Here is a 24,146-nt window from a genome sequence, read left to right as displayed (position 1 = left end):
TGAGTCTTTAACTTTTTTATTTTTTAAAAAAGCAAAGCAATAAAAATACATGGTTTTTAGAGTTTAACACTACACACATTTTACATGTTTACATTTACAAATTATGCTTTAATCCATATTGTGACTTTTGAGTTTTCACATTATTTGATCTTTTCAGACTTCATAGCAGCAGAAATATTCAATATCCCTGTTTCCACAGTAGTCAAAACACCAATTTTTTGGGTAACCCTGGGAAGAGAGAGGTAAGTTTAATGCACATCAGTTTGTCTTTCTTTTTCTTATGTCTTACAGCAATAGTAAGATTGCTTGTGCCTAACCTATTTCAAACTTTTATCACAATTACATTGTTTTAGTTAGTGTCAAAATGTGGGCTAGCATATGGAGAACAAACTTTACTGTCCATTTCCATTTCAACTGTGGGTGGGTAGAGAAAGACTACTGCTTCAGCAAGTACAAAATCAAGCTAGCGGTGTCTCCAGTGTCCCTACTGTGTCTCCAGTACAGTCTGCTTCCTGTCCATGATACTTCTCTGCTCTTCTCAGTTCTGTAACCATCTGCCAGCAAAGGTTATAGGTTTTGGGACTGGAACAGATAAGGAAGAATCTCTGGGCTTTTGCCAGGTTCTTGAAGCATCATTCATCTAAAAGTCTCATTTGAAAATAGCATAGCTGACGTCTTCCACTTAGACACATGCCCATGTTAGGTGCACTGCACAAGGATTTGTCAAGCCTAGACTTCCCTGCTTACAACGGCAGAACAATTGTTGCATCTCAAGCAGATGTAAGAACACCTGATCTTCTAAATCATGCTTGGCATATCATAAACACATTCTCTCCCTTTGGGGAACCAACAGTTGTTAGTGTTACATGCGTACTAACATTAAACCATGTTGTTGTTGTTTAGTCGTGTCCGACTCTTTGTGACCCCATGGACTAGAGCACGCCAGGCACTCCTGTCTTCCACTGCCATTAAACCATAGTTTAAACCACTGCCATTAAACCTTCCACTTCCATTAAACCATAGTTAGTTTCAAAGGGGAAAAAATAAAATAGTTTCAAAGGGAAAAAATAAAAAATCAAGAAGATCTGTATCAAAATGAAGTGAAAGAATGCAAGACTGAGAATCTTTCCTGATCTCATAATGATTAGCTAGCCACACTCCCATCCCCCGAAATATTATTGCAATATTAAGTGCAAAAGTTGGTGTGAGCAACCCTACAACGTTGCAACCCTTTGGTTAGAATGGCTTAAGTCAGCTAGGGTATGTACACTGATGTTCTAGGCCAGTGTTTCTAGGCCCAGGCTAGCAAATTAGATGTTATATTGTGAAATAAATAAATATAAATTTTATACATCGCTTGACTGTAAAAAACCTCAAAGTAGTATACAAAAGATAGAATCATAAAATCGGGTGGGGGGACCAATACTTTACAACATACAAGAAATTAAAATACTTAAAAAATATTAAAATTCACACCAGCTTTTCTGGGTAGGCATGACTAAAAATGTTTTTAGCAGGCAAAGGAAAGGATATAGTGAGAAATCATATCTGGACATATGATAAGTGTTTAAATTCTACACTTAACATTTGAAGAGACTATTTAAAAATGTTGCTACCTTGATCTATTCCATCCAGTCTTTTCCTTTTCAAATTTGGAGCTGGGTTTTGTTGCTCTTTCAAGACTTCTGCAGGGCAATTGGGTCTTGGCAACTGGCTTCCAGGTGTTGGTGCTGGCCGATTGCTAAAATACTTCTGTTTTAGTGCCTTCAAGAGAACAGAATGAGATAACAATAAAAAATGACACTACTGTATTTAGAAATGGCACTATTTCTATAAAGAGCGTGAGGGGTGGCAGTGGTGGTGGTGATGGATAGCGTCTATGGTCACTGAGGCTGTCTATGGTTCCTCACAATATCAGTTCTGTGGAGGTTTCCCCCTGCAAGATTCTGTGTGCATGTGTGTGTTGTGTTCTTACAAAGGACACTTTTTCTTAAATGTGGGCACAGCCAGGGCTGTGCATATACTATCATTCTGATTATTTTTGAAAGCAATATATGCTGAAAGTCAGAGGAATGCTGAATAAGATATACAGTGGTTGAAAGCAGAAATTCACTGACCCCTCTTCTCAAACTAGAATTATGCAAAATAGCAAATGCGAAATGGCTCAAGTTGTATAATTTAGTTTTTTGGCACATAATTTAGATTGCATATGCAATTTCTCAATTTCCCTACCCCAGAGTGGAGTACACATAGCCCTGGGCTTAATGTTTTTTAGTTGTGAACTTTCTCCTATAATATAATCAATATTTGCCTGGTTTGTATCTGACTGGAACAAGTTTTCTGGTCACCTATATTTGTCCTCAAATAATTCTGTGTATTGCATCCAGGCAAACACACATTTTTATAGTGTTGTTAATGCTTAAATAAACTCCTTTTGGATGAAACAAATTGTATAGCACTAGAACATATGGATTGCATGTACATTCTGAATAAAAATTCTGCAGTCCTGACATCTCATCCAGCTACTTCCCTCTCTTCCCATGGTTTCCCAATTAATATTTGTGTTAGCAAATAGCTTTTGAACTGCAGCAAAAAATATTCAAGGATTAACTTTATGGGATATGCAGTAGACTGTAACATAAATGTAATAGGATCACCATCTTTAGCTTTGCTGTGCTTTGCCTTCAAATTATAGCCAAGTTATGGTAATTATGCACAACTAAAAAGTCTTACTTTGCTTTTTGATGTGGCTTGTAGTACTGAACAAGTTTCCACATCACTGGTCTGTACCAAGAAACACTTGCAATTAAGTAACCAGGGAAATTAAGACCAGAAGGAACATCCACAATGAATAATTACAGGTTCAAATAATAAAAAGGTACAAGCAATTAGAAACACATTTCTCATATGCAGCTCTCAATTCGTGGCTCAGGAAAGAGGGCTGCTTCAGCCCTTTGTTTCAGTAAGAGTTTTTAAAAAGCAACAAAGAGCTCAAAATACATGCCTCCCCAAGTTGCAAAAACTATGTACTTGGATTTAAGTCCCGCTTAATTTACTATGAAGTAAACTTGAATAGGTTCAGACAACTAGAATGATAAGACTGCTGTGGAAGATGTGCATTCTGCCACAGACACTCTGGGCCAATTGACATATTGGTTCTCATTGTGGGCCTCAGGTTCACAAGTGGTGAAGTTGCTGGCTTGGCACCCTGTTCCTCCTTTTTTGCTTGCTGTCTGAGCCATAGGGAACAACTTTCCTCCACCTCTCTTCTCCTCCAACTTTATACTATTACATTAGTGTCTCACATTGAATAGAAATGACCTGTAGAAAGAACTTTATGAACTGAAAGCAGAAACGCTGTATATACTCTGTATATACGCTGTATATATCTCAGAACCACTGGCAGTCATCTTTGAGAATTCCTGGAGAACAGGCGAAGTCCCGGCAGACTGGAGGAGGGCAAATGTTGTCCCTATTTTCAAAAAGGGGAAAAGAGAGGACCCAAATAATTACCGCCCAGTCAGTCTGACATCAATACCAGGGAAGATTCTGGAGCAGATCATTAAGCAAACAGTCTGTGAGCACCTAGAAAGGAATGCTGTGATCACCAATAGTCAGCATGGATTTCTGAAAAATAAGTCATGTCAGACTAACCTGATCTCGTTTTTTGACAGAATTACAAGACTGGTAGATGAAGGGAACGCAGTGGATGTAGCCTACCTTGATTTCAGCAAGGCATTTGACAAGGTGCCCCATGATATTCTTGTAAAGAAGCTGGTAAAATGCGGTCTTGACTATGCTACCACTCAGTGGATTTGTAACTGGCTGACTGACCGAACCCAAAGGGTGCTCATCAATGGTTCCTCTTCATCCTGGAGAAGAGTGACTAGTGGGGTGCCACAGGGTTCTGTCTTGGGCCCGGTCTTATTCAACATCTTTATCAACGACTTGGATGATGGACTCAAGGGCATCCTGATCAAATTTGCAGATGACACCAAACTGGGAGGGGTGGCTAACACCCCAGAGGACAGGATCACACTTCAAAACGACCTTGACAGATTAGAGAACTGGGCCAAAACAAACAAGATGAATTTTAACAGGGAGAAATGTAAAGTATTGCACTTGGGCAAAAAAAATGAGAGGCACAAATACAAGATGGGTGACACCTGGCTTGAGAGCAGTATATGTGAAAAGGATCTAGGAGTCTTGGTTGACCACAAACTTGACATGAGCCAACAGTGTGACGCGGCAGCTAAAAAAGTCAATGCAATTCTGGGCCTCATCAATAGGAGTATAGCATCTAGATCAAGGGAAGTAATAGTGCCACTGTATTCTGCTCTGGTCAGACCACACCTGGAGTACTGTGTCCAGTTCTGGGCACCACAGTTCAAGAAGGACACTGACAAACTGGAACGTGTCCAGAGGAGAGCAACCAAAATGGTCAAAGGCCTGGAAACGATGCCTTATGAGGAACGGCTAAGGGAGCTGGGCATGTTTAGCCTGGAGAAGAGGAGGTTAAGGGGTGATATGATAGCCATGTTCAAATATATAAAAGGATGCCACATAGAGGAGGGAGAAAGGTTATTTTCTGCTGCTCCAGAGAAGCGGACACGGAGCAATGGATCCAAACTACAAGAAAGAAGATTCCACCTAAACATTAGGAAGAACTTCCTGACAGTAAGAGCTGTTCGACAGTGGAATTTGCTGCCAAGGAGTGTGGTGGAGTCTCCTACTTTGGAGGTCTTTAAGCAGAGGCTTGACAACCATATGTCAGGAGTGCTCTGATGGTGTTTCCTGCTTGGCAGGGGGTTGGACTCGATGGCCCGTGTGGTCTCTTCCAACTCTATGATTCTATGATTCTACTTTTGTAACCCAAGAAAATCTTTAATAAAAAGAAGTTTTTTTAAAAAAAGATTAAAGATCTTGGCCACTAAATATTGACAGGTCAAACAGGCTGCTGCTTCTTGCCCCCAACCAAAATATTCAGGCCCAGCTCACTCTCTCTTCCCCTTCTTACTGCTCAGTTGCTTTGGTTAGTCTTTTCCAGGAGCAATGGGATTGGTGGCACTGGTCAAATGCCAAGGGTGGCTCTTCTCTTCCCCCCTGAAACTGGGTAAAGCTATTTGGTGAGCATCCCAGTCTGAATTCAGACTTTCAGAGCAGTCCTCTGACAGGTGTATTTTTCATCTCAAATGATGTAATCCATTTTTCTACTTCATGAAGCAAGTATCAGAACACAAATTGAAAGATCAGTTGACATCAGAAACAGAGCTGAAATGGTTGTCTAGATACAAACCTGTTTAGGAACTCACTGCTAAAATATCACAATAAAAATCTGTGGAGGTGCCCCTGGAAGAACTATACACTCCATTAAATAAAGCAATTCTGCTTGTGCAGAACTTATTTTTGCTAAATACTGACAGAAACAGTTTTAAGCTAATGGGTGGAAATTTAAATTTAAATACCTGAGTAGCTGTGACCCTGGTAGAAGGATTAAATGTAAATAAGCCTTGCAGCAGTTCTAGCAAATCATCACCAGCAGCACTGAAGATGTGATGAAGTGGCATTCCAGGGAAACTTTTAAAAGTCACATAATCTGGAAGATTGGTCATACCCTATTGAGGCGGGGGGAGGAGAAAGAAATATAGCACAGAGAAGTCAGCACCCACATAATGAATAGTTAAGTCATTAATGGTCCTCTCACCTGTAAACACACATTAAGTAGAAAGCTAGTCAAACAGGCAAGCAAGTCAAAACAATCAAGTTTCCATCAATTCTCCCTGCCAGCTTTTGTTACAAAAACTTACAGGCCACTGCTCCTCTGTTGGAGTACCCAAGGTTTCGAATATCTTTGAGAGTTGATCCAGGTCAGAGTCTCCTGGCAAAAATGGAACCTATAGAAAGATGAATACAGTGGCTTTCAAGATTGGTTTGTTCTGAACTCCTACAAAAAAGAAATTCAGCCCTAAAATCTTTGAATTTTTCTGGTAAGCAAATGGCATTGGCTCAGTTTAAAGCAAACATGAGGGTTCCCAGAACAAAGATTGCATTTCCAGCACTCCTCCTACATGTAAAAGTGCCAGAAGATAAACCATTTGCACAAGAGCAGAATAGTTTCATTTGACAGCTTTACTGAGAGCTTACCCTTAGAAGCAATTCAGCCAATATGCAGCCCACTGCCCACATATCCACGCCTACACCATACATTCTAGCACCAAACAGTAGCTCAGGAGCTCGATACCACCTGAAAAACAAAATAAGAAATGCTGCATTTCCCTCCTCCATTTATGAGCTGTGCACAGTACCTTCAGTACAAACACTATCCTATTTTGTGCCTAAAGATTTACATCTTATCTTGTTCTTTCTGTAAGAAAATGGTGCAAATCTAATCTTTTTTTTCTCCAAAAAAGGTGACAAAGTAGCTGTTTAAGTTAGTACTGCACAATTTACTGGCATTCAAAAGTGGATGCAATTAATATTTGAAGGGGGTGTACATGGCCCTCCCCACTTTATCCTCACAACAAACCTGTGAGATAGGTTAGGTAGGATTACCTAACCTATCTTACTGGCCTAAACATGGGTAGGCAAACTAAGGCCTGGGGGCTGGATCCAGCCCAATCACATTCTAAATCTGGCCCGCGGATGGTCCAGGAATCAGTGTTTTTTTTACATGAGTAGAATGTGTAGAAATGCATCTTTGGGTTATTTGTGGTGCATAGGAATTTGTTTATTTTGTTTTTTTCAAAATATAGTCTGGCTCCCCACAAGGTCCGAGGGACAGTGGACCGGCCCCCTGCTGAAAAAGTTTGCTGACCCCTGGCCTAGAATAACTGAGCTTCATGACACAGAGTGTGGTTTTTGAACCAGGGTCTTCCAGTCCTCATATGATACTCTAAACTCTGCAACACACTGGCAGTCTTATTCAAGTTCCTATCTTCATGAACACATAGTGATTGGGCAAGCAGATGAAATTGTCATACCAATAGGCCAGATGTGTTCCCTGAGGGATCTCTCTCTTACCTTGTTACTACTTGGTGTGTGTAAACTCTGTTAGGACTTCCAAAAGATTTTGCCAAACCAAAGTCAGCCAGTTTCAAAACTCCATTTTCATCTAGCAACAGGTTATTTGGTTTAAGATCCTTAAAGGAGAAACATATAAATATGCCATCGCTGAGAATACTTAAATATTTTGCTTTGTGATCAAAGGTTCACCTTAACCAGAAATATGCTTCTGAAAGCAGTGACAATAGGATTGCATAGAACTGAGGCAATGATCAGACTATGGTAAATTAGACTGTGCCATTTATATCCATTTGTGCCTCTGATAATCAGAAGGCTTTGGAAGCTGGATTCATTTTTAAAAGAATGTTGCACGCAAATTGCCGATACCTATTAAAAGGTAAAATATCCCAACTACTTATTCTGTGGTTTTTTTATATACCAGTTTGAAACCTCAGATTTTGGGGCATTAAAAAAAAATATATCAAAAGGGACCAAGAAACATTTTGTTGTTGTTGTTAAGACTGAGATAATTTACATGGAGAATCACATTTCCATCTCAAACACCTTAATGGGAACCATTTCTCATTGTCTTAAAGGCTGTTCTTTTTGTTCCTAGAGTTCCTTACCCTATGAAGGATCCAGTGTTCATGTAAATATTCTAAACCTTGAAGTGTCATCAGCATGTACGCTTTGATGTGAGAAGGTGTCAACACAAGACTAGTATCCTTGATTATAACCTGTAAAATATATATTGCATTTTACAAATTGCAGAAGCTTAATGCTTTTAAAAAAACACCAGAAAAATTACAGAGATATATCTGTTGAGGTACACAATGTCCCCAATAACAAAACATCAACTAGCAGGCCTTTGATAAATCACTCTCTCTGACCCAGAAATGCTATAGAATTTATTATCATAATATGATTGGTAATGCCCTCACTTTCAGTATTTTCACTATCTACATTGTTAGACCTATATAAATAAAGTATTGATTATAGCAACTTCCTGTTCTGAACTCTGACCAAATTGTCCAAATTCTCTGTGAACTTTGTATCCAATATTCATATGTTTTCTCACTAGTAATGAGAATTCCTTTAAGTGGGCGGCATCCTAAGCAATTACAATTATTACTCTTATTACTCTTTAGCTGCTGAAAATGTGTGTATGCCTGCTTTCTCTAGCAGATACACAAAACCTACCATATGAGTTATTTATGCATAAAACCTGTTATTCTGCTTATGTTAAAAAGTATTGCTACAGCGCCACCTATCGGCACAACTCTTTGGAAAGTATGAGAGATGATCCCAACCCCAAGGGGTTTACAGTCTAAAAATAGATGCAAAGAAGAGGCATACTGTTCTGCCTTCTCTGTTGTTCTCTTCTACCACCCCCTTCCTCCATGTCTCTTCTCCAACTCTTATAACTTTCCCCCAGGACTTTTGGTTTCAATATATAAACAAAGCAAAAGCTTAATCATCGGTCACAATATTAAGTCAGTAGCCAGTTAATGTCAATCTTACCTCTAGATCAGTTTCCATAAAATCAAATACTAGACTAATGTTAGATTTGTGTCCAAATGCATCAAGAAGCTGGAAGAGAAATACACTCAAATTATTGATGTGATAGTATGTCCTTAATCCAATCTGTGTGTGCAGACTGGTCAAGGTATCCTCTCTAATGTGCCCTGGCAGGCTTACAGCACTCCAGGCAATGCAGAGTGACTGAGTCTCACCACCCTTTTAATTTCCTTAACTAGGTCTGCAAGGCTGTTTGGGGGCAAACCACACCCATCTTTCCCAGGCCTGAAGTCCTATGATACCATGCTCAGAAAAGTTCAAGCCATGTCTTGAAACTTCAACCCAATCCTGAAAAGGAAGAAAAATCAGAAGTGTACTCCTGATTCTTCCCTTGCAGCCAGTTTTCAGTACTTCTTGAATCTGGCACATTTTTGTGTTGCTTTTCATAGCAACAGAAACTCCTAACGCCTGGGGAAAGGATAGTTTATGAGTCTTCACATTTAGGCATGGCCAATCAGAGGGAAGTTCGAAGGGCAAGGGAAATTTGACCTGGGTCTCAGGTATAAAGAGGGCCTCAAATTTAAACACTTATTTTCCAAGGCCCTTTAAACTCTCATCTATCTATCTATCTATCTATCTATCTATCTATCTATCATATCTGGGTGTTGCTGAGAGTTTGTTATACTGATTTTATTCTCTGCTTCACTTTTATTAGTTATTGTTTTGTTTCACTGTTATTATAAACCAACCAGAGGACTTTGTTATTGGATAGTATTTAAATATTGTTAATACAGAAATGTTCCCTTCAAACAGCACTTTGTACTTACCCCTATAATATTTGGATGGCTAAGCTCCTGCAGCAGCTTTATTTCTCTAAGGGCTGTTCTGTTTATACCTGAATTGAAATAAGAATCATGACAATAACAATAGAACTGTACCCTCAATAGTGTATGAATTTGGTGGTACTAGTGGCTCAAAGTAATCCTGGGTGATAGGGAGCAGCGATTGGTACTTTTGCCACAATTATTTATGCGACATACCTGCTAGTTTTATGCCTATGAGGTTAGAGATTCAAATCCTGAAGTCACCTAGCTCAAGTAAGCAGGTCTCTGTACCTTGGGAATAATGTTCATGAAGACTAAGCATAACATTTTGTGGACAAGAGGCTGCTACTATTTTATTTCAAATTGGTGAATATTTCTGATAAGATTCAAGCTCCAGAACACAGCTTCAAATATTCTAGGCAATGAATGTATTTCGGAACAATGTAATTCCCATTCCCTCACATCCTGAATGAAGAAGCTCAGTTTGTTGTAGTTAAAACAAAATTTAGGTACTTTTTCAGATGTCATAAAACTTTCCCTCAAATGTCAGTGTTTCTATACTAGTGAGGAAAGCAATGGCATGGGCAAAAGGAGAGGCTAATTCACATCTTTCTTGCTTCAACAATAGATAAGCAATAACTTACATTGGATCAGGTCCAAGGTATTTTAGTCACTGTTCTTCACTATGTCGCCCAGCATCACCCAAACGACTTAGTATGCTCTAACAGTTTAGTATGTCTAAACAGATTGTTTTCGAACATGTGGGTTGGAGTATGCCTTGGTCCCTTGATTTCCTTGGATATGCAGGTGGTAGGAATGAAGAGGACTGCCTTGTTAGAAGCAGTTGATTTGCCAGATGCAACTCTTCCTGAAAAGATGGAACTAAGCTTCTGTTATCAATGCCCTACTTACTACTAGGCAGGACTACTTCAATGTTCTCTACATGGGGCTGCCTTTAAACAATGTCTAGACACTTGGACTAGTGTAGAATGCTGCTGCTAGACTACTGTCTGCCATTTGAAGATTGTAGTCATGTTCCAATCTTATTTCATTTCAACATTTACTTACAGGCTCAATTTAAAGTGCTGGTAGTCACCATTGAAGTTCTAAACAGCTTGGTACCAGGTTATTTTAGGACCCACCTGCTCACATGTGAAACTGTCCAGCCTCTGAGATAACTCCTGGAAGCCACACTTTCTGCTCCATCCATACATGAAATCAGGTGGATGTGAATAAGAGAAAGGGGCTTTTCAGCAGTAGTGCTGTGACTGTGGAACTATCTCTTGGCATTGCCATTCTCTTCTTGTTTATCAAATGACTGTAAGCACTTAAAAAAATAGGCTAGCTTTTAAACAGTAACATACTTCCAAGATGCCCTACATGAAATCTTAGCACTGGTATCTAAAAGTTTTTACAAATGATATTTTATATTGAGGTTGCTTTGTTCTTGTAATGATGTACTGTCTTACTACTGGGCTCTCTTGGAAGGATAAACTATAAATTAAACAAATAACTAACTATTTTAATTGTAAAATACTTTAGTTGTTGTTTTAATAAAAGGACAGAATATAATTAATAAATTAAACTGAATATAAGCTTGCTTAACTGATGCAATGCACAATTCACATAAAGAAGTACATTCTACTTGAAATTAGTGATACGGAACAGGAAAATTTCCAGGGCTTTAATTTTACGTTGAAAAAGTTCCACTTCATAAGTTCATTAGAAACAATGAACAGATGCCAATTACAAATGTAGTATTAGGCAAGCTTGGCAGTTTTTCCTCCCCCCCCCTTTAGATCTGTTGACTAACTACAGGTAAAAGAAGCATGTGAAATTGGATCACTCACTAGGATATCAGAATTTTTTTCAATTCAAAATTTTCTAGAAAAATCATGTCCCTGCTTAAAATTATGTCCACAGATAAAAATAAAACAAGAACACTAAAGGGGAAAATTGTGAATGTTTTCTATCTAAATCACCAAAGGACCAGTGGTGTATGGATATTATGCCACTGGTCTACTTCAAAAAAAGAATTACATGGATGTCATTTGTTATCTCTTCCACTCAAAATTGAAAAGAACAGCAAGTCATTTACCAGCATGGTAGCAAAATTCTAGCATATGCAAAATAGTTCATTTATATATGTGTATTTCCAAAACTTACCATCTTTAGCTTCTGATCTATGCCCAAGTTTGATCTAAAATAAGAAAATGGTTGAATTAAGACAATATTTCTCATTACCAAAGGCACGTCAAAGGCTACGGTCTGTTGTTCTATAAGTATCTAAACTGACTGACAGCTCAGTCTATGTATTTTTACTTGGAAGTAATTTCTGAGAGATTTATTTAAGTGTGCTTAGACTGCAGCTTTTACTTGCTCTAGGTTACTAAAGCTCTGCACAATTACATAAAACATGGTCAGACAAAATGCATGGTCAGAACCCAGAAGCTGAAGCTGTTTCTCTTTACTTCTCCAGTGGCAGTAGGCAGGCTGCCCACCACCACCTGGAGTGGTGAAGAGAAGCAGTGGCGACAAAAGCTCACAATAATTTTGTGAGATTTCACTGGAAGCTGCTGCTGCACCTTCTTGTTTCTCCAGTAGCAGCAGGGGTAAGCGAAGCACCTGCAGGGACATTACTGCTTAGGATTCCACTGCCTGCGTTGACTGCCTCAGTCAGCCTCATGGGCAGACCAGCCCTGGTTAATGCAATTGAATATATCAATGAACAATTTATGAGTTGCTTAATAAATAAATAAAAATATCATCAATGTGGCTAGGATTCCAAGCTACGGTCAGCACAAATCATGGTTTGGGTATGCTGTCAGGTTAATAAAGCTAACTCACCTTTTTAATAGCAACAATTTGATTTGTATTCTTGTCTCTTGCTTTATAAACTGTAGCAAACTAAAGAGAAAAAGAGCACATCTTAAAAATCAGTTTTCTAATTATATAGCGGCAGCCTTGCTTTTTGTTTAGAAAGTGTTTTGTCTTTTTTTCTATAAAATATCTTGAGGCATGCTATAATAAATACAAATGATCACAATAAAAACAGTAAAAATGTTGAACAATGTTGAACCCTTTAACTCATTAAATGCTATGCATTCCTTTTAATGTCACTCTCAGCTGGTCAGTACTAGCAACTAAGGGAAAAAGATACAGCATAATTACAGAATCCTAGAATTCTAGAATTGGAAGGACCACTAGGGTCATCTGGTCCAACCCCCAGCAAAGCTGTTTCAAACATCAGTACAAACCTCAAAGTACATAAATGTGAGAATGCCGCATGTAAGAATGTCACATATGACAATCTACCCACATAATGAACATTATCCTATACAGGAAGCCTTTCTACGAAGCAGGAAAGTATTACATTGTTATATCCCTATTAAGAAGGAAGTTCAGTGGCTGCACTAGAGGGTTTGATTTCCCAATTTCATTTCAAATATAATTTTGTATATAGAGGAGCAGGCAGGACCTAGACAGCCAGCTCCAGCAGCCGGTAACATCAGCACCCAAAAAAAATCAGACACTACTTTTGAGTCTCTCTCCCCATCATTACCTTCTCGCTCCAGCTAGTTGCAAAATGCAGACCTCCTACTTCATTGTTGGTTACTTTGCAACTGTCCACTGTTTCTCTAGTCACCAACCTTCAAACTCCATTTTGGAAAAGTTTACTAACCAGATGGTCAAGCAACAGCTTTAAACAGAGATATCAGTGATACAGAAGACATATGCTATTTTCTGGCTAAAGTATGAAAAGGTACAAACCTTGCCCCTCAAAAAATTATTCTCCATTGTAAGTCAGGTTTGACCATTGGGTAACAACTGGGTGGCTAGGAAAACACTTTTCTCTGTCCAAAGCTGGATGAGAAAAAGGTCTGGCTGTAAGTAGTTTTGATCAGAGCAACAAACTGCTTACACAAACATATCTAACAGGTTCTTTTTAACAGATCATTTTGCTGCTACCCTAAGCCTTCATGACATCAAAGGACAGATCAAAGTCAATTTTGGGAGCAGCCTGTCAACTACCCATTCCTTTATTTTTTGTGAACAGCCAATATTTCTAGGTGCTAAGCCATTGACTCCACATTGAAAATGCTTTGACAGAGGCTTCTCATGGAACAGATATTTTTCTTTCGAATGTGCCATCTCCAGTCAAGCAGGTGCTTTAGGTTTCTGAAATACAAACCTGGGAAACTGGAATGAGCAAACAGCCTTCAAGTCTCTGGGGGAAAAAATGCCTATTGCCCATCTCCAGATGCTTTCCACAACCTATAATACAAATACACCTATGGCACTAACCCAGCCATGTATACTCAGAAGTAACCTCTCTTAAATTAAATGGGGCTTATTCCCAGGTAAGTGGAGTTAGACTTGCAACTTTATATATTAGGAGGGAGAGGGGGCAGCTTTTCATAGTTTCTCTGCTCTCAAGCTTTTTGGAGAGGGGATTCTCCGTGACTGCCCCCAAACTGTGGAATTTCCTCCCCTCTGCAGAGGTGCTTAATGCAGCTTTCATTTTATGCTAAAACTGCACCTTTTAACCTGGCCTTTGATAGGCGAGACCTTTATTTTCCTATTTAAACTGTATTTTGGGCGCTGCGTTAGACATCGGTTTCACTTTATTTTTAACTGCATCACTGTCCTCTGGGGCCTTTATGGCGAAGGGCAAGTGGGGTTTGGGGTGGAAATACTGTTTTATTATTATCAAAGAGCGAAAGTTTGCGTGTCGTCGATCTCAAAAAAGGTGAGCTCTGCGCAGGCGACGGCTTAAGTAGGTGGCATTGAAGGCGACGCCGTTATTCGGAGGGAGCGACGAGGGGCGTCCGCAGCTCCCGCCCCGGCTAACCCTGAAAACTACCTCAGGCGGTGCCTCTCCTTCGCCTCCTCCGGAGCCCTACGGAAGCTGCTGCTGCCGGCCGTTACCCCTCCCCTCAGCCGAGTCCGGCTTACCTGCCCTTCGCCCAGGAAGGCCAACTTCTCGTAGCGCTTCGCACGCGCGCGGGCGTCCATCCCGACCGAGCGCGATTTAAAAACCGTCAAGTTTACGACGCCTCCAGGAAGCCAGCGCGACTCCGGCTCCTCCCCCTCTCCCGCGCACCACCGGCCTTCCCACCGCGTTCTACGCATGCGCCACGCGCGCGGGCAAACGACGCTCCCTCCCACCTCCGAGGTTTCCGCCGGTCGTGACAGCAGCCTCTCAACACAGAGATAGGAAAGGATAGACGAGCAAGCAAAAATCCCTTATAGAGCTGTTGCGAGGATAGAAAAACCCGTGGTTTTCTTTTCGGGCCGCAACTTCTCCGCCCACCCAGGAGTGCTAGTGAGGGCTGTCCATTAAAAAAAAAACAGAGGGGAGAAATTCGGGGTTTCGACATAACTGATTATTGGGAAGCTGCAAGCTTGCTCGTGCCTCGCCCGCCTAAAGAAAGGTAGCGGCAGAGAAACCCTCTCCCTTGATTTTTAGTCTGTTTTGTACACGTTTAAAAGCACCTTGCCAGTGAACTCCAGTATCCCCATATTGTAAATGTGCCCCTGGGGTGGGGAGGGGCACTGGGGATGACTAGCTGGTGACAGACTAGAAATGTATTCCATTGTTAATATTGCTGGGAGGTGGGGGGTTTGCTAGTCAAAAGCACCCTTCAGATTGCAGCAGGGCCAGTGCTACCATTGGGCAGAGAGAAGCAGTTGCATCAGCAGTCAGACCTTATCAGTTGGATGTACAACTGTGCATATCATATTATCAGCCCTTTGACTTGGTGAGCTGGCCTGATGCCCTCAGAAGTGGTAGGGTGTGTGCTGTTTTATCGTAACAAGTAATGTGAAAAGTTTTTTTGGGGGGAACCCTGTTAACTCATCTCATTGCTTCTGTGAGAGCCCTCTGCTGCCCTTACACATCTTGCTAAAGTCTAAATTCCTGTTTCCCAGCTGTCACTGCCACCCCAAAAGAGAGGGGTGGGGAAGCTTGTTGTTAAGCAGTGTTAGTCGTGCAACAAAAACAAGTGTTGTGGCACTTTAAACAGAGGTGGAGAACCTGTGGCCCACAAGGTATTGTTACTCCCATTGGCCATGCTGACCAAGGCTGGTGGGAGCTGAAGTCGAACTCAACACCTGGAGAGGCACAGGTTCTCATGCCTGCTTGAAAAATGAGTATTTAACATGGTATCAGCTTTCATGGACCACAATCCACTGCATTGGATCATATATAAATTGCAATCATAAGTTGGCAAGTATATGCACACAGTTTAGCGAAAACTATAGGGGAGTGAGCAAACTCCAGTGAACCTCAACCACTCTGCTCAAGCAGCTCCCTCTTTTCAAGTTCCCAAGTGCCAAGGCAGCCACTACACCTGACTAGAGCAGTAAAGGTAACATAATAAATGCATGTTTGTTTGCACACAAATGAATCAGAGAAAATATAAATGCAGCACAATGTGATACAAGTTTATTTACTCAGAAGCAAATTCCAAAAAATAAGTAGGCATGCACATCCTGATTGTTTTGTTGTTGTTGTTTGGACTTTCCAAACAAAAGATGCATTTATTACTCTATTTATTTTCAGGATTTATACCCTGTGGCTTTTTATTTAAGGCCACTTTGTAGATAAACTAAAGAGCAAAATAAGCACTTCAAAATTAACAGTTGCAGCTTTATTTGTAATCAACCCATCACATTTAGAAGATTCCACAATTTGATGTAGGTTGGAGCAGAACCCATTTTGTTCAAACGGAAATGTCATTTCATGATGACCAGGGAATCAAAAGGGAAGCAGATATCCTGCTACAATGTGGATGCGGCCAGCATTTTATTTGCAAGGCGTGTTTATTGCCTTCCGTGGCAGATTTCATTCATGCATTTATTTTTAAGAAGTGCTATAGTTCAGTGGTAGCACGTATGCTTTGCATTTTAAAAAAGTTCCAGATTCAGTGTCTGGAAGCTGTATGCAATAAATGGGAAACCTCTTTACAATGGAATTTATACATAAATGGATCTCCCTATACTTCCAACACTTTCCACTTATAGAATTCTCACTTAAGAACACAGCTTTATCAATCCCTGCCCCTCTCCCCCCCCCACTCAGAAACCATTTCCAGTGATCCTTGCAAACTTGGAAAAAAAGTTCCAGGCCTCAACTCTAACTGATGTTAGTAGCTTGAACTTGTATTTCTAAAGCACAAAGATGAGCAGGAGCAAGGTCAGGACGACATGGGTGCAGCAGGAGTGTCAGATTGATTGTAGTGCTCCCAGCCATATAACTGGGTAGGCTTGACCTTACTATAGATAAGCAACAGTGACACTGGTGTTGGGAGGGTATCTCTGGCTACTACTATGTGTACTGATAGATGCCTCATTTCATTAAAATAAATGGGCACCTGAGTCTTCAGAAGATCCTCATTTCACATCACAACTGATGAGGTGCACAGGAACAAAGTCCATTTTGAGACCAAAGGATAGTATCAATACTAAACTTGATTGATGAGTAGATGGTGCAAACATTTTAATTTCTTATTCTTTTGAAATTTCAAAAGAAAAACCTCTAGTCGTTAGCATAACTTAGAGATACATTTTAAAACGAGTTCCTGCATATTTGGACTACATTTCATCTGACAAGCAGGCTGAGTGAGAGTAGTACCTACAAGTGGAATTGTCAAGAATGGAGGCCTGTATTTCCTTCCAAAAGAGCAGGCAGATAAGTTTGCAATAATATGTAACTGATGTTTAATAAATACAATTCATCCACTAACACCTGCAAGTTCTGTCTTGATACTGTCTCTTATATCCCCCACCCTTTAAAAAACCTCTCCCAAAGGACATGATTGATACTGTTGGAGAGAAGAAACAAATATTGCTTTCCTTCATGCCAGACAGGCATTACATGAACAGTGAAAACACCACGAGATTTTGCTGTTCTTCCTTAGTGTATCAACAACAGCTACAAAGGAGATAACAAAACCATTATTGCTAAGTAGAACAAATAAAATAAAATTTTAATTGTAGAGTTGTATAAAGTGGAGTCACAATTACTCAAAACAGAATGGTCTTCTGTTCTAGGACACCGCCACTTTCTGAAGAAGCATTTACCTTTTCATCCCTCATGAAATACCTTTAACAAAGCTATTTGCTTTTAGACTTTTATAACATTCAGAGAGTGAGGAAGGCCTTTGTTGTGAATATAAGAGTTTGTTGTACACCAGTAGCTAACCGGAGTCTTGTGCGTTATTCTGGACCTCCACGCTGTAAGAAAAAATATTGGTTATTTATCTTTCAACAGAAAGAAAAATCAATTCTTGCACTGATATCCATTTGCATTTGGATAAAGTGACTGATGTCTAACTTTATAGGGATATACAGAATAACAGCAAGCCACACATATTTTTTCTGTTGCCATTTGGACTTTTCTGTAGTGTGCTATATCCCACTTCCTATTTACGGGTCCAGTATATTAACTGCCTGCCTGTATTTCTGTATTTCTCAAAGCAATATCAATTTGAGTCCCTTGGGCCCAACCCACAGTTGTGCACTAAGTGTCCTCCCCCAATCACTGCAATCTTGAACATAAAACTATTTCATGTAATCCTGGAGTGTCATGTGGGATTTGGAGTAAAGTGTCATCAAAATGTGGATGACACCCATTGCTATTTCTCCTTTTTGTCCAAGCAAAGCAGCGGATGTTCCGAACAGCCATTTTAAGATAGGTGGTGGGAACACTTGGCTTTCCAGACATTGCTAAATTACAACTTCATCGTTCTGGGTGATGTGCTGGGATTCATGAGAGTTGTAGTTCAGTGACACCTGGAAGGATAAAGGTTCTCCACACCTGCACAGGTAGCGAACCCGGGTTGAAACCAATGGAGGAAGTAAGGAGCCAAGTTATGGATTGGTTACAGTACTATCAATTATATGATTTGTTTAAAACAGACTAATAAATGGATTTTGGACCAAAGCTCACAGTTTGAAAGAGTGTTGCTATGGAATTAGGATAAATTATTGTCTAAAATGTATAACATTGCTAGAATAGAAAACAAACAATGAGCTAGTTAAAGCTTCTATGGCACACTGGGCAATGGCTATAGGGCATAACATAGATTTAAACCTCTGGGAGAAACTCTGGAAGAATGATTTCCAATTCTCTGCATATTATACAGTGAAAGAGAATTATATGAAAATGATTCATAGATGGTATTTAACTCTGAGTAGGTTGGCTAATATGTATAAAGCAAAATCAGATATGTGCTGGAAATGTAAATAAATTGAAGGAACCTTTTTTCATATGTAGTGGATGTGTAACAAGGTTAAGGAATATTGGGAAATGATTTTCAATGAGTTGAAAAGAATGTTTAAAACAACTTTCCCAAAAAGACCTGAAGCATTTTTGTTAGGAATAGTTCGAACTGACATTCCCAGATATCAGAGAAATCTATTAATGTATGCAACAACGGCGGCTTGAGTTTTGTTATTTCAAAGATGGAAAGTGAGGCAGGTCCCCAATAAGGAAGATTGGCAACTTAAGATGATAGAATTTTCAGGTTTAATTTATAGATTATAAGAGCAAGAAGAATTTTTATTTAGAGAGGAGTGGAATTTTTTTTGCTGATTCTTTAGAAAATAACTGTGTACAACTGAAAATGGTGGCAGCATTAAGATAAACTCAACAGTGTGATTAATAATTGAATGATGTAAATTGGAGAATTGACTAAAATGGTTATAGTAAAATACGCAGAAATGAGAGATAAGTAAAATGAACCATGGAAGGAGAAGATGGTATGTCAACTGATATTGTATTAAATGTTTATTTTGAAATGTACAATTTGGAAATTTAATAAAAATTATAAATAATAAAAAAAGGTTTCCACACCTGCAGTAATGTGATGGGTGGGCACTAATAAACTGGAGCTGAATAAAGATAAGATACCTAGTAGTATCTTATCTGACGTTGAATATGCTATCTTGTACTGTATGGGGTTGCACTCCTACAGGGATATTAGATGTAGAAGCTAGGGATACTGCATACTGAGATTGTTTTCATAGCGCTAAGTACCTTTATGCCAGCTACTCACTCTCCTACACAAGTTGCCCATGCTTTAGTAACACAAAGGGCTGATTACCATAACACATTATATATGGAGCTGCCTCTGAAAATTTAAACTGGTTCAGACTGCAGAAGCTAGGTTGCAGATCATGGCTTGTTATGCAAGCATACACCTGCTCTAAAGATCAACAATGGCTTTCAGGTTGTTCCTGGGAACAATGCAAACTGCTGTTTTTAACATTTAAAGCCAGGCTGTCTAAGAGCAGGCTTCCACAATGTTTCACCCACTTCCCTATCAACTGGCCTGGAAACTGATCGTCATAGTCACAACACAGAAAACATTAAAACATGTTTTTTGTGTGTTGGAAGCTGCCCAGAGTGGCTGGGGCAACCCAGTCAGATGGGCAGGGTACAAATAATAGATGATAATGATTATGATAATTGTGATACACAGTATATACAGGAACAGAAGACCAGGCCTCTGAATACCAGTTGCTGACAAACAATAATGAAAAAGAGCTATTGGCAACAGGTCCATAGGTCTCTAGTCTGATCCAGCAGAGTTTATGTGTTTTTATCATCAGAAACTTTCTCTAGGTGCCCCAATTGGTGAAGTTTAGAAAAGGTTAGGAGAGAGGGGTCCCTTTCTGCAGTTGCACCCCATCTGTGGAACTTCATCCCAAGAAAGATACACCTGGCGACCTAATTTTTTCTAGGCACTAGGCTGTCTTATTATCCAGGTTTTGACAGTTTGGTTTTTCACCTAATGCTTATTTTATTGTTTGGCTATGAGGCTGTTGGAACCGTTTCAATGCTGGTTATTGTTTTATCAACGCAGCACTAGATTGCAGACATTCCCATTGACTGCCCTAGGCTTTTATTTTGGAACTGTTTAAACTATTTCATTTAATGGCCACCTTGTGTCCAATTTATAAAAGAAAGGCAACATAATAGACATTTCAGTAAAACAAATGCAAAGAATAAATTATGTAGGAAACCTCTGGGACCTTACTTGGATATACTCCATCTCTTCCACCGACATGGGTTTCCTTCTATATTTTTGAGGTAACGTTTTTACTAATTCTGAAGTGTCAGGTGTGCCTTGAATTCTACTGGAGAATGAAATATTTGTAGATGATGATGGCCCACCTCCTGCAGAGAGTTGTGAGGTTGAACCATGAGGCAGAGGCACTCTTGACTGTAGAGGCTCCTGTACTGAAGGAACAAGAGACAAGTTCTAAACCATTTACTTTAGCAAAAATATTCAGGAAACCCTAGATCATAAAGAATTCAGAGTAATAGCCATGTTATTCTGTTGCAGAAAAAACAACAAAAATAACTTTTTTTTTAAAGTGAAAAGGGGAATTTTGGAATGGTATGTTCAAAGAAACAGCAAATGTCAGTTAACGCCAATTTCCAGTCTAAGCAAAAGAAATATGGTGACTAAGGCTGCGATCCTATGCACTCTTACATGGAAGTAGGTCACATGGAATCCAATAAAACATACTTATAAATACACAAGCCTGGGATGGCATGGTATTATGGCAAACTTTTTCTAAACATTGCTAGATAAATAATAATAATAATAATAATAATAATAATAATAATAATAATAATAATAATATCTTTATTGTCATTGCCCCCTCTCGGGGACAACGAAATTACTTGTTAATAAAATTAACAAGCATTTGTTAAAAGAGATAAAAGGGATACTTACTTGTAGGTTTGGGAGTACTTCTTCTGTCTGGAAACTTAATTAAGGGTGTATGTGGCTTCACTACCTAGAGTAAAACAGGTAAATGGAAGGCAATGTAAGATAACTAGGACAGTGTATTACACATTTTCTTGCAAAGAAAAGGTGTAATACACCAAGCACTGTTGCTAAATAGCATTTTAGTGGGGAGCCCAACCCAACTTCTTTTGGAACAGAACATTGGCAACAGCAATGGCTTCTGAGTAGAATGGGATACAATGCAAACTGGCTTGCTTGGGAGCAAAATACAAAGACATTTGAAGAGTTCAAATTTTACATTTGAAATGTTGGAGCAGTTGAAGAACAAAACCTATCATGTAAACTCTAGAAACACTACCCACTTATTCATTCACAGTCTAATGCTATCCAAAGACAAATGAAACATAGCTGGTGGACTATTGTACTACACGAGGCAGCAGGTTTATCTGCATGGATAGTTAACAAGCACTAAGTACAAGGTTCAGTAGTCATACTTGAATTAATTGCACAGATTTCTCCAGAAGAGTTTCTTTATCCATTATTATTTCTATTGCAGAGAAGAAAGGGTTTTTTGTTCTGTTTAGTGTTTACCTAAGGGGTGGTCAGGAAGTATATCACTTGCTATCCTCATAGAATGTTGCTCACAAGTGGCAATCTATAGCTGCTGTGATGTCTGAAATGTAAATCATTGTGGCTAATGACGACACATTTTGCATCAAGTCTAGTTTGGCACAATTTGTGGCAGCGAATTCACTAAGTTAATGAATGCTTTGTGCACAGTGTGTGTGTGTGTATATATATATATGGCTATTCCAGTTCTACTGCCAAAGATCAATTCCATGGGATGACCTGAGTTCCAATAATATGAAAGAGGAAGAAAAAGTTATTCCGCACTCCAAACAATGCCTTTCCCTATACACCTTTTGCTTTTCCACCCTAAACGTAGGATGTACGTTTAAGTAAGGTGCTCTAGCCACCTTACTGCTAAAGGACAGGAAACTGCCAGTTATTTTGGTTATTATCACCGTCCCGCTCGCTGTGCCAAGCACTAAAAACGCACTGAGCCACTTCTCTCCAAGTCACCAAACCAGCCAGAAACCTTTTAAGGCATTGCCTGTGAGCAAAAACGGGGTCAAACTGCTCGTCAACATGTCCAGTCCAACAGTTTATTTTCATTTGTGGTTGGTTTTTTTTATGTGCCTCTCCCTCTTTTGCCAGGGGAACGGCAAACGCTGATATTTCACTCAACTCTTATTTATAGTTGACAGGCTTGTCATTGACACGAGGGCTGGGACTTCCTAGAGAGACTTAATCCGGAGTCAGTTTTGGAAGGGCACAGAAGGATCTAATCCCGAGGCGATGAGGAAGATGATGGTGCATCGTAGGACAGCATTGCGACCCTGTTGCTTTGAGTTGGGACCCTCGGGGGCAAAGGCGGAGGACAGGCGGAGCGACCGGGAAAGGCTGCCCAACAAACCTCTGCCTCTTGCTTCCGAAGCCGACAAGGTGGCGAGGCCCCAGCCTCTCCCGGTCGGCAGGCAGCGCATCCCCCCTCGACCGCCTTCCCTCCTGCGCTTTCTCCCCCTGCCCGCCCAAGGGCACCGGCCTCCGCTAGTCCCACGGGGCGAGGGACCCGCTTCCCCGCCGCCGGCCGCCGAAGCCTGGCCCAGAGGTGCGAGGCCCGGCCGTGCGCCAAGCCGGAGCGGGGTCTCCTGCGGCAGAAACGCCTTAAAGGACTTACCTGAACGACCCTACTGGCGGCCGCCATCTTGCTGCCCATGGTGACCGCCCGCCCAGCCGGCCCAGGCAGGGGAAAGTGCGCGCCGACGGGGGCCGGGGCTTCGAGGAGGAGCGGGCAGCGGCCTAGCGAAGCGCCGCCCACGGGAGGGGCCTCGGCGGCGACGCTCAGCGCACGGAGCGGATCCGGAGAAAGAAAAGAGGCCGGGCGTCACACGCCGCGTTACTGAACTGCTCAGAGTTCAAGCGGACAAGCCTGGGCGGGCCCCTGACACTCGCTTTGTCTCATTTTGTCCTTAATAGCCGAGGAAAAAAATAAGCATAAAGTCCCAACTGGGACAGGGAGAGTGTGTTTTGTTTTGCATTTCCATTGATTTCATTAGTGCAAGACAAGCTATTCTAGAAAGGATGGCCTTCTGCAGGCTTCCTCAAACTCGGCCCTTCAGCTGTTTTGAAACTACAATCCCCACTGTAGCCTTATGAGGCTTTGCCCTCGGGTGGGAAAAATATTGCGCCTGGGAAAGGGAAGTGGGAGTCAACAGACACTCAAGGAATAGTTTCAGAGAAAAAGCTTTATTTCTACCATCCATGAACTGGTAGAAGGAGCAAGTGTGATAACTCACAAAAAGCATGCATGAGTTCACAGTCATGCACACAAGCATATATACCCCTTTCCAGTTCCCTCCTCCTTTCTCCTCCCTCAGGAGTCCTGCCCCATGTTGAGGTTCCTCTGAGCATGAACAGAAAGCTGTCTTGGAACTATTGTGGACTCTTGGCAGGAAAGAGGGTGAGGGGGTTTTCAGAGTGTTCCCGTTGTTTCATTCTTGTGCTTTGGCATGGTTCCCGGAGAGAAAGCAAGTTGCAATGTGGTTCTGAGAAAGGCCTGAGGAGACAATGGGCTCTGTTCTCGACCTTGTTGCAATCTTTTAGTTACAGCAAGCGGAATGTTTCTGATGCTTAGCTGCTGAGAAAATGATTTTGAAAAGCTTTGAGAAGCTTTGAGCCTGCTTGGGGGGGGGGTGACTTCCGGCCTAGGTGAGGTCACCTGTCCTCACCTTCCTTCACCACCATCCCTGACCACTGGTCCTGCTAGCTAGGGATCATGGGAGTTGTAGGCCAAAAACATCTGGAGGGCCAAGGTTGAGGAAGCCTGGTCTTATGGATGGCTGGGGTGTCCTAAAGCTATCAAGAAACCAATAGCAATGGCCTGCTGGATTTATTTCCCTTGGGAACTTCTTCATATCAGCCCTGCTGGATCAGGCCCTTGGCCCAACTAGAGAAGCATCCTGGTCCCACAGTG

General features: G+C 40.8%; 1 protein-coding gene across 2 annotated transcripts; it reads right to left on the bottom strand.

Annotated features, from left to right (window-relative positions):
• Positions 1 to 23,020, bottom strand: CDK7 (cyclin dependent kinase 7). Of its 2 annotated transcripts, XM_082192014.1 has the most exons (14): positions 22,851 to 23,020; positions 21,095 to 21,158; positions 20,390 to 20,592; positions 12,192 to 12,251; positions 11,511 to 11,544; positions 9,348 to 9,415; positions 8,524 to 8,592; positions 7,629 to 7,739; positions 7,021 to 7,139; positions 6,145 to 6,244; positions 5,808 to 5,894; positions 5,466 to 5,615; positions 1,617 to 1,764; positions 1 to 228 (listed from the first exon to the last, which is right to left on the bottom strand). In XM_082192014.1, exons 1-14 carry the CDS (start codon positions 22,887 to 22,889, stop codon positions 203 to 205), a joined length of 1,278 nt encoding a protein of 425 aa, XP_082048140.1. In that variant the 5' UTR covers positions 22,890 to 23,020; the 3' UTR covers positions 1 to 202. The 2 variants fall into 2 exon arrangements, with proteins under 2 accessions (XP_082048140.1, XP_082048139.1); XM_082192013.1 differs by lacking the exons at positions 20,390 to 20,592; positions 21,095 to 21,158; positions 22,851 to 23,020 and adding an exon at positions 14,301 to 14,492.
• Between the last annotated feature and the right edge of the window lie 1,126 nt (positions 23,021 to 24,146).

The sequence above is a fragment of the Podarcis vaucheri genome (genome assembly GCF_965113315.1).
Source record: "Podarcis vaucheri genome assembly, chromosome: 11".
In the NCBI taxonomy this organism is placed as follows: Eukaryota; Metazoa; Chordata; class Lepidosauria; order Squamata; family Lacertidae; genus Podarcis; species Podarcis vaucheri.
This window is presented reverse-complemented; position numbering and strand designations above follow the sequence as displayed.

Bases quoted from the DNA above. Each gene is read 5' to 3' on its own strand.
- CDK7 (XM_082192014.1), bottom strand. From the start codon at position 22,889: ATGGGCAGCAAGATGGCGGCCGCCAGTAGGGTCGTTCAG. The intron at 12,252-20,389 runs GTAAGGTCCCAG...TTTTCTCTTTAG, and splicing joins AAGAGATGGAGTATATCCAA to TTTGCTACAGTTTATAAAGC. The intron at 9,416-11,510 runs GTAAGTTTTGGA...ATTTCAATTCAG, and splicing joins TAGATCAGAAGCTAAAGATG to GTATAAACAGAACAGCCCTT.